Source organism: Saccostrea echinata, unplaced genomic scaffold (assembly GCF_033153115.1).
Source record: "Saccostrea echinata isolate AGI-Se365-2 ecotype Australia unplaced genomic scaffold, CSIRO_AGI_Sech_v1 ptg000029l, whole genome shotgun sequence".
Classification (NCBI taxonomy): Eukaryota; Metazoa; Mollusca; class Bivalvia; order Ostreida; family Ostreidae; genus Saccostrea; species Saccostrea echinata.
Window position 1 is genome coordinate 18,313,937 of NW_026889778.1, and position 11,610 is coordinate 18,325,546.

General features: G+C 34.6%; 1 protein-coding gene across 1 annotated transcript; it reads left to right on the plus strand.

Annotated features, from left to right (window-relative positions):
• Positions 1-1,663: 1,663 nt before the first annotated feature.
• Positions 1,664-10,259, plus strand: LOC133195673 (cytochrome P450 2B1-like). Its single transcript, XM_061331567.1, has 5 exons — positions 1,664-1,824; positions 2,173-2,339; positions 2,882-3,406; positions 9,092-9,532; positions 9,674-10,259. Exons 1-5 carry the CDS (start codon positions 1,670-1,672, stop codon positions 9,853-9,855), a joined length of 1,470 nt encoding a protein of 489 aa, XP_061187551.1. The 5' UTR covers positions 1,664-1,669; the 3' UTR covers positions 9,856-10,259.
• The last annotated feature ends 1,351 nt before the right edge of the window (positions 10,260-11,610 follow it).

Here is an 11,610-nt window from a genome sequence, read left to right on the forward strand (position 1 = left end):
CTTTAAGGACCAACATAAGGAAAGCAATAACTTAAATACTAGTAAGTGCATGCCTCTAGCCAACTATTTTTCTGGCACTATCATATTGTGTCTTACATGGATTATAATTTCACATCGTTAAGATCTATTAATTGCTACAAACTATAAATCATTCAGAATTACTGCTACAAACTATAAATCATTCAGAATTACTGCTACAAACTATAAATCATTCAGAATTACTGCTACAAACTATAAATCATTCAGAATTATTGCTACAAACTATAAATCATTCAGAATTACTGCTACAAACTATAAATCATTCAGAATTACTGCTACAAACTATAAATCATTCAGAATTACTGCTACAAACTATAAATCATTCAGAATTATTGCTACAAACTATCTATCATTCAGAATTATTGCTACAAACTATCAATCATTCAGAATTACTGCTACAAACTATCAATCATTCAGAATTACTGCTACTAACTATCAATCATTCAGAATTATTGCTACTAACTATCAATCATTCAGAATTACTGCTACAAACTATCAATCATTCAGAATTACTGCTACAAACTATCAATCATTCAGAATTACTGCTACAAACTATTAATCATTCAGAATTACTGCTACAAACTATAAATCATTCAGAATTATTGCTACAAACTATAAATCATTCAGAATTATTGCTACAAACTATAAATCATTCAGAATTATTGCTACAAACTATAAATCATTCAGAATTACTGCTACAAACTATAAATCATTCAGAATTACTGCTACAAACTATAAATCATTCAGAATTATTGCTACAAACTATAAATCATTCAGAATTATTGCTACAAACTATAAATCATTCAGAATTACTGCTACAAACTATAAATCATTCAGAATTATTGCTACAAACTATAAATCATTCAGAAGTATTGCTACAAACTATAAATCATTCAGAATTATTGCTACAAACTATGAAATTATGAACTATGCATTTTCATAATAGTTTCTTTAATACATGTAATTTCTTTTATTGTAAACATTACTGACACTAAGTATGCAAAGGGAACAGTCTTTATCCTGCCTTATAAGATGTGAGTAAGAGAGAATTACATAAAGTATGGCTGTAAAGTATGAAAAGAAAATACCTGCATTGAAATCTAATAAAGATCCTGGATATTACACAAATCTTCAGTACATGTGATTGTCCAATCAAAATTATACTTTATGATTACCAAGAAAAAGGAGATGTTTAGCAATTCAGTGCCTTTATACAATTTGCAGTACTGATATCCAAATTTTGAAAGATGTTAAAGTATACAATGTAGAATAGATACGTTTAGGCATTCTATGTGTTGAGTCTGCTGTTTTTCAAACTATATGTATGTATTTATTTTAATGCAACAAAAAAGAATGAATTATAAACAGTTTGCCTTATAGTAAAGACCTTTTTTGTTTCCGTTTAACAAGAAACATGGTTCTTTATGATATGGGTACTAGTATATTAAAAGTAAGCATTTAATCCCATATGAGTATATCAAAATATCTAACGTTTGCACATGCACTTATATTTTCCAGAGATATTTGAAACGAGAGAGAGAGAGAGAGAGAGAGAGAGAGAGAGAGAGAGAGAGAGAGAGAGAGTTGGCATAAAAAATATGATGCTCTTTCGCATTTTGTTTAGAAGTCCATGATATCTCTGCCAGTTATTTTCATAAGTACTGCTATACTGGTAGGGTTTCTGGCAATGTTTTGGACACGTGACAACAGGAATCTTCCGCCGAGGGAACCTGGACGTCTGCTCGTTGGAAACGTAGACATTAAACCAGATGCTTCTATGCTACTGTATGCTATTTGACTTTTTATCTTGAACATTTAAAACTATGCAATGTATATGTAGTTGTGAACATGAATTTTATTAAAAAAAATTACAAATGAAATAATCGATAAATGGAATATATATATATATATATATATATATATATATATATATATATATATATATATATATATATATATATATATATATATATATATATATATATATATATATATATATATATATATATATATATATATATATACTGTATCTAGCTAATCCTTTCAAATTTGGCAGTACATGGATAGACATGAAAAGAGAACAAACATCAAAATTTTTTGGATGTAATTCTTAAACATATATTTTCCCCACAGCGACCTACAGAAGAAACATGGTGATTTGATAACGCTGAAGGTTTTTGGTCAAACTATCATTGTTGTTTGTGGCTATGACACTCTCAGAGAAGTTCTTGTCCAGCATGGCGAGTCAACATCTGCCCACCCTGCAACTTTTGGATTTTCGGAATATTTTGAACTAACAGGTAACTTGCATCATACTTGAGATGTTAAGCTATCTGTTTTTTCGGGCATAGGGCATTTTGGTCTACTTATCTAATAATGAAATTATATAATTCAATAATTTAAAAAAATGACATAATCTAATATCCTCCAACATCCCCCTCTCCAAAAAGAAAAAAAAAAACACTCCCAAGACAAAACAAAACAAAATAACAAAACATCAATATAAGATAACGTGTGTATTACTTACATGTACAAAACAAACTTAAATATATGATAATGTTCATGTACATTACATTTTGTCCACGGGAGCATTATTTACGCTAAATTTCAACTTGAGAGATTGTCTCTGTACGATTTGCTTATTTCTTTAAAACAGAAAGTATACCCTAATTAATATTACAGAAAGTATAATACTTAGTATAATGAATATTTTCAACCGGCCCTCGAAAACCATTGTTGACCTCAGCTTCGTGTCGTTCAATCATGGTTTTCTTGGGGTGACAATTTGCAATGTTATCCCCCTAACATACTCATAGTACCTACAATTATTACTTATTCATAGGTATTGCTGGGGGATCTGGCACAATTTGGAGGAATCAACGAAAATTTGGACATGACACATTGCAGGCCATTGATTCCGGGAGTAATAATCTCGAGTCCCGGGTTTTAGAAGAAGTATCGGACTTTCTCAAGGAGATAGACAAAATGGAAGGTCAACCATTTGATGTCAGCAGGCTCATCAAAACAAGTCATTACAACATTATATCATCTCTCATATTTGGACACAGATTTGAACACGACAACGCCACTCTCACAAGACTCGTGGATTTAGTCGACGAAGCTATGGATATATTTCCTGACCAGGGAATTCTGAACTTTTTGGAATGGCTAAAATACGTACCAGGGGATCCATTCAAAGTTAGAAGGAGACGATTCTTGGTTGATGAAATCTTCAAAATTGTTCAAAAGTCAGTTGACGAGCACAAAGAAACACTTGAAAATCCAAAGTCCTCCGATTTTATTTATAGTTTTTTGAACGAACAGAAAAAGAGGAAATTAAATAATGAAAGTTTGGAAGGTTTTGGAGGTAAGTAACTCCATCCTTATCTCTCTCTCTCTCTGTCTCTCTCTCTCTCATTTCAATTATGTCATATAAAAAACAAGCATTCTGAGAGTATTCAGGCGCGTAGCCAGCATGGAAATGAAGTGTACGCAGAGAACGGTCGGGGGTCTGGGGGCCGCCGTAAGGCCCCCAGTGGGTCCAGGGCGAAGCCCTGGTGGGGGCCCATGGGGCGAAGCCCCCGTAAGCTCCTGGATTTTACGGAATTTTTTCAGTCATTTTACCGCAAAAGAAATCACGCTACATCCTTTTTCTCTAGCAAATACGTGGCTAAGTTAATGCCTCCATGGATACTTCAGGAAGAGTATGATACATGTAATTTAATCAATAATTATATTAATTTACGGATATATTGATATCTTCTTTTATTTCAAACTTTCAGAAAAGAAGTGTAATAAAATGTTATTCCACCAAAAAATAAAATACTAAATTTAAATCAAATATTGGGATAACATACTGAAAGCATCAATTATGAAATTGATATTTAATTAAAATCTTTAAGAAATAATTCAGTACAGAACAATGACAATTTACTGATTTTCTTTAATTGTTAAACAAAAAGACAAGGCGTCTACTTTTGCCCTGAGCAAATTCTTTCACCACAGCCTCGGCGTCAACACGCATGTCCTTGTGGGCATGAAGCATAGCTAAGCCTGATAATCGCTCTGTGGACATAGTTGATCGCATGTAACTTTTTACGCGTCTCATTACGCTAAAAGAGCGTTCTGCAGAAGCCGTGGAGACAGGCATGGAAATTAAGACAGACAACGCTGTAAATATATTTGGATAAAGGTCAGGATTTATTGAATGCAGTGTATCCTGTAGAGATGAAGGAATGTGTTCTTCATCTTCTAATGACCACCTTGTGATCCACCTCTTTACCTCTGTGTGAAATACAGCCACTGGAACGGGTATGTCAGCCTTGAAAGCTTCATACAGTGCATTAACTCTGTTGTCAGAGAGCTGTCTAAGGTTGGAAGGTATGAGGTACTGAGCTAGAAATCTCTCACCGCATCCAAGAAGACGATCATCAAGTTCCTGCAAAACATGATCATAAAAAGGAAAGAAGACAGCTCTTTTCCAATAAACATCTATCGAGTCTGCAGGTATGTTAGCCTGATGTGCCTGACGATGAGCACATCTAGGAGATGATGGTTCTACATCAATTGTAGCAGCAAAATCCACCGCCGATGCATACAAGGCATCCCACACCATGTCGTCATTACGCTCGTTTTGAATGACTGTATAGACTGCCTTTGTCTCCTTCATTGCCTCAATAAGATCCGAGTCCTTAGCCTGAAGCAATTCTGACAGGGGTGCTAGTATTTGTAAAACATGCTCGCAGACAATAAGAGGGAGAATAAAATCAAACCTCTCAATAGAACATACGTATGTGCGAGCCTTCGTATCCGACATTTCGTTTGCTAATCGATGGAGAGTGTCATTGATAACTTCAAGAGATGCTTTAAATGTAAACAACGCGTTGGCTTGCGAAGACCATCTTGTCTCACACAGAGTCTGATTTTTCTGTTTTTTTTCCATAGAAGCTTTTGCTGTATTGTTATCCTTCAGCTCCTCCTTAAACACGTTGATACGTTTGGCAGAATACTGAAACGCAAAAGCAATTTGCTGAACAATATCCATCATGTTTCTGATTAAAGGTAATTTACATGCATGGGTTATAACAAGATTTAGGCAATGTGCCTTGCAATGTGTGTAAATAGCCCCCGGAATAATTTCACTTATTCTAGCCTGCACCCCTTTTCTCACCCCTGACATGTTTGCGGCACCATCATAGCCTTGCCCCCTCATCTTATTTAGAGTTACCCCAAGTTGCCTCAGATTATTCAGAAAAGCATTAGCCAATTCCTCGCCCGTTGTCCTCTTCACCTCTGAAAAACCGACAAACTCCTTTCTAACAATTCCCTTCCCTTTATCAAAAAATCGAAGGACCATAGCCATCTGCTCCATAGTTGAAGCATCTGTTGCTTCATCAGCAATAAATCCAAAGTATGGTGATTTGTTGACATCAAGAACTCAACTATAGAGCCAGTTATTTGTTTACAGCACAGTGAAATGAGCTCATTCTGAATGTCTGGTGAGGTGTACTTGGCTCTTGGATCAGCATTTTCTAAGTGATAGCTTAAAACTTTGTCTGTTTGGGCTGTGTGGCGAAGAATTGCAATGAAATTGCTATCATCTTCTGTATGGCCACGCAATGGGATATTCTGTTGAGAACACAATACAATGACATCAATAATTCTTTTGAGAACTTGTATATTTTTTTCTACAATAGCATCATTTTTACTCAGTATAAGACCCTCGGGATCTCTTCCTGGATTTTGCAGAGTTGAAAGAAAATGCTCAGCCGCATCAACACATCCGTGGTGTTTCGAAGATGGTGCGAGATGTCTAGAAACGTATTTTGAGAAGTTAGACCAATCTCGAATAGGGGTAGAGATGAAAGATTTTTCTTTTACTTCTTTTCCTTTCTTTTTCTTCTTACACCAAACAATACACAATACACACAGTATACCCCATCGCACGAAATACTGTACCGAAGCCAGGGGTTCTCTTTAACCCATGTTGAATTGAACTTCCTCTTGCTCGCGCTGAAAAAAAAGTTTCCCAGTGTGACAAGATACAACAGAGAAGTCATTTTTCAATATCGTTATCATCGGAGTTTAAATATTTTCAAAATATATTATATAGGACGTGAATACATATGATATTCATGCAACTATAATACTCCCGTCCACGCCATTTTTCTGTAATGAACATTTCTATAATAAATTGTATAATTGAATTCTACAGTTTATTATAGGAATGCTCATCACAGAATATTGCATACAAATCACAATAAAAAGTTCTATGAATGCGCATTTTATTCCTGTTTATTAAAATGAGGATATAAATTATTTTGACAAATAGACGTCTGAACGGGGGGGGGGGGGGTATCTTGTTTACCTTTATATACTGATAGCTTAAACAAGATGAGAATGGTTAATTAATGATTCTATAAACTGGTAATAACAGTAAAAGAAAATATTCATACATGATCTTTATTATTAATATTTACTTTGTTCAGCGTAATTAAATGTTACCATTTTTTGTTTAACGAAATTTTATTCATTACCTCAACGGAAATTGAAAATCTTGTATCGTCGACCAAGACCCTTGCAGCAACTTTTTTTTTTAGATTAGTGTCCCTTAGTTCGCTTTCATTCATCAAATTTATGTCCGGATAATCAGGATTACACGGATTAACTGTTGAGCATTTTGGTTTCACGACAAGGTCTTCCTCGGGAATATTGGATGATTTTTTCGGCAATGATTTTATAAAAGACTTTAAATTTGATTGTACAGACATGCTGAATAAGATTTGAATCGGAACAATAAGACACATAATAATATGAAACACGGATAGTGCTGGATAGTAAATTCTTTTTCTCCGAATAAATCTCTCTCTCTCTCTCTCTCTCTCTCTCTCCCTCTTTTTTTTTTTTTGAAAATGATGTGTACGCACTTGCGTACTTGCGTATAGGCAGCTACGCGCCTGGTATTGCATTAGCAATACTAGTCCCCTAACGGCAAGTGTAATCTGGTTCCCGTTAAGAATTGAAATTTTCATAATTCCGTCAAAAATCAATGAAGCGGAACAAAATGCAAACTTGATTTATAACTAATCAAGGTAAAGTCACATACTAAAAATCAGCTCAATATCTGAAAGCGCTTAGAAGAAAATTGCGGAAAATCCTTAAAAATTGAAAGGGCCATAATTCCGTCAAAAATCAATGAAGCGGAACGAAATGCAAACTTGGTCTGTAACTCATCAAGATACACTCGCATACTAAAAATCAGCTCAATATCTGCAAGCGTTTAGGAAAAAAGTGCGGAAAACCAAGTGGGACAGACTGACAGACAGACAGAGGGACAGACAGACAGACAGACAGACTCAGAGGAAACCTATAGTCCCCTCCGGTTTCACAGGTAGGGGGCTAATAAGGTCATGTGATACAGTTGCATGAAATAAATATCTTTGTCTTTTATTTATCTAAAAAAAAAATCAAATGAAACGTAGTTTCAATCTTTTAATTTTCGATAGAGACTCCATCTATAGCTAACACAATCAATGAATCAAAACAGATAAACCTTCTAAGAATAAGTCGAGGGAAAAAGTTTACATGTTTTTTTTCTTTTTGAAACTTGTTTAAAGCTCAAGTTCTCAATCATCAGATCTATGTATATATAAGTTTAATGTTAAGGAAAAATGTACCCATGTTACCAATATTAGCCAGAATTGCTAATTTTTTATGTGGTACATTTGTTTAGATGATTATATTATAAGATTGAACAAGCATTCTGAGAGTATTGCATAAGCAATACTAGTCCCCTACCGGCAAGTGTAATCTGGTTCCGTTCCCGTTAAGAATTGAAAATGCCATAATTCTGTCAAAAATTAATGAAGCAGGACGAAATGCAAACTTGATCTATAACTAATCAAGGTAAAGCCACACACCAAAAATCAGCTCAATATCTACAAGCGTTTAGAAGAAAATTGCGAAAAACCCGTAAAAATTGAAAAGGTCGTAATTCCGTCAAAAATCAATGAAGCGGAACGAAATGCAAACTTGATCTGTAACTCATCAAGATACACTCACATACCAAAAATCAGCTCAATATCTGCAAGCGTTTAGGAAAAAAGTGTGGAAAACCAAGTGGGACAGACTGACAGACAGACAGAGGGACAGACAGACGGACAGACAGACAGACAGACGGACGGACAGACTCAGAGGAAACCTATAGTCCCCTCCGGTTTCACCGGTAGGGGACTAATAATTCCTAGCTCTCTGATTGGCTGAGATCCAATATATCGTAGGAAGAATACTACGTTACGTTATGTTTACCTGCAAGTGACCTTCAAGGTGAACATAAGGGGTTTTTTTTTGTTTTTTTTTTTTTACAATCGACTTAAAATAGATTGAGAACATCCAAATCAATACAAATAGTTCTGGAGAGTTATTTCATTTGCTTACGACTTCCATCAGGTAAACAGAACATTCCGGCACATAGAATCGGAGGGAGGGAAGGGCTTGCCTCTCCCTTCCCACACTTATTTTGCTAAACGTAAATTTTTACTTTTTAATTTAGTATGAAAATGTTCATTTAAAGGCTTCCCCTCCCCCGTTTATGGACCCTTAGTACATCCCCTCCCCAAGTAAATTTTGGAGTTTGGAGAATTCTGTTAAGGGGGGCTAGTCAAAGATTTTTTCAGGTAAGTTGACAATTGTTTGCCATTTAATGCCCCCCCCCCTTTCAACATCGATCCTAAGTGCCTTACATTAATTTTTTTCTATATTGCACCTTAAATAGATAGATAGAAAACCCCGATTCTCTCACTGCTTTGACTAGGACTTCAGCAAATGTAAACAAGTGAGATGGCATGGAATGCTTAACGAGTTTTTGTCTTTTAAATCGTTGAACCATATAATAAAACAATGTTTTGAGATCAATACGATGATTTAGCAACCTTTGAAGTACAATATTCACCTCGTCCTTCGGGCTCTGTGAATCTTGTACTCATCAAGTGGCTTCATCATTGAATTAACATCACAAACAACTATAATTATTGTATGTTATTTTCTGTTTCAGATAGGGACCTCGTGGTTATGGGATATGTATTATACTTCACCAGTACCCCATCCGTACATGAGTTATATTGGTATATTTTATACCTTTTGCACAACCCAGATGTAGTGGTACGCATGCGCACAGAAATTCAAGAAAATATTGGAACCAATAAGCCGATCACAATGGCAGATCAAGAAAAGCTTCCCTACTGTCGTGCAGTAATGTATGAAGTCCTGCGTTTATCTGTTACCGTCGTGGTTCCTCCGACCCATACATTCTCAGAAGACATCACCGTCAACGATTTTACTCTGCCAAAAGATGCTTGGGTAATGGCGGCCTTATGCACAGTCAACTTGGATCCAAACATTTTTCCGGAACCTGAAAAATTTAAACCAGAACGATTCATCAATCAAAGCGGCCAATTGTTTGGATATGAAAAGGTTTATGCAGCCTTTTCATTGGGTATGTTTATATACATGTACTATGTTTTTATTAAACCATAAACTTGTTAGAATTATTTACGTAAGGTCTAATTATGAAATTTTGAGCCAGATGTGTTTCTTTGATGAGACACTTACATCTATCTGAATTCGTTTTCTTTAGGTCCCAGAGACTGTCTGGCCAAAAATCTTGGTAAAATGGAAATGTTTCTTTTTCTCACAACACTGGTACAGAACTATGATATTGAAAACGAGGCTGGAAAACCTCTTCCGTCGCTGAAAGGAATGTCTAGGGGATTCCATGTTGCAATTCCCTATCAAGTTTGTTTGAAAAAGAGAGATTGAAGTAAATGTCAAAAAGGTACTTCATCCCTTTATGCATATGACAATTAAAACTTCAAACTTTAGGATACAAAATGAAACAAAGGGATGATACATTATGTTTTGGCCAGAAACTAAATGAGTAAATAGATTTCTTTTTTAAAAAAAAATGAATTATTTTCATGTTTATATTATATCAAATATGTATTTATGCCAAATGCTGCTTAAAAACTGGTAATTAAATTTCATTGCAATTTTCTGCCACTAAAAGAACTCAGAACTTCACAGCTGTATCTTTTGAAAATCATTGCAAAGTAAATGATATACAGATACTGTCCAATATATATATGTCAATTGACCCTAAAATGTCCATGTTGTTTATTTTATCTTGTCTCTATATAAAGGACACATTCTTCCTCAAATGAAAAGTTGTTTCTTGGCGTATTGTTTAGGTTTGTCTCATTTGCGAATGTGTAGGTTGAAAAAAGTATTAGTCTGTCTGAATAATAAGGGTATTATGATTGATATTTTTTATTTACTATAAAATGGAAAAATTCATTTAAGTATTCAAACTAACAAAATCCACAAATACATTGAGGTCCCTCACACACAAAACAGAGAGAAAAAGAGTCTTGCAGTTAAACATAAATACATGTACACATTCCGCTAAAAAAGCCTGCATATTGTGCTGTTCTTGACAGACCAAAATTTCCATAATTAGTAAAAGCGAAAGTGTCGTTGATTGGATTGGAGCAAGCACGCAGAAATTTAAAATTTTCGAATCAGTATCTTATTGATAAAGATGCATTATTAAGCTCTAAGGATGAAATTCTTCAAAATCACATTTCAGTCTTTAATACTTTAACATTCTAGTCAACGAAGGTGAGTTCTATCTATCCTACCTATACTGGATTCCTAAACGTCATAAAATCTTACAAAGATAAATTGCCGAGTCCAGCAAGTGCTCTACCAAGCCCCTATAGTTACTCCTCAACAAAACAAAAAATAACTGCTTTAAAGGAGAAACTTCAAACGTACTTTGGTACACCCAATCGCAACTTTGTTTTCTAGGGCCTTTTTGACAAGCGGAAAAACAACCTCGAATGTGTTACGTAGATGTCCAAGACAACCCCCTTCTCATAAGCATTGAAATAAATGTAGGGAGACTCTTATCTGTAGTGTATGAAGCTTAACTTCACTGAAAATTTAAAATCACAAAACTGTCAAAAGTTAGTAACATCAAAAGGTATGACTTTTCTACACTTTATACAACTATTCCTCACGATAAATTTAAAAAAAAAAGGCTTTATGTTATCATAGACAACTACTTCTTCAATAAAAATGGAACTTGGAAATTTTCATTTTTGTTTTGTAATTAGTCATCAACAAAATTACTTTGTTAAAAATCATTCCGACTCTACACACAAGTACTCTGAAGTTAACATTAAAAAGGTTGTTGGAGTTCCTCATTTACAATATCTATGAAGTCTTTGGAGACCAGGGCTTCCAACAAAATGTTGGAATTTCGATGGAAACTTATTGTGCTCCTTTTTTAGCCAACCTGTTTTTATATTCTTTTGAAGCAGAATTTATTTAGAATCTTCTGCTTGAGAAGAAGAAAACACTTGCTGTCGCCTTCTACTCGACATTAAGATCTATCGAGGACATTTTATCAACTTATAATTGTTACTTAAATTCATACGTCGAATTGATACAAAATTAAAGACGCTTTCGAGTCTGTCACATCTGTTTCATATTTGGAATTATACTGACTTTCTA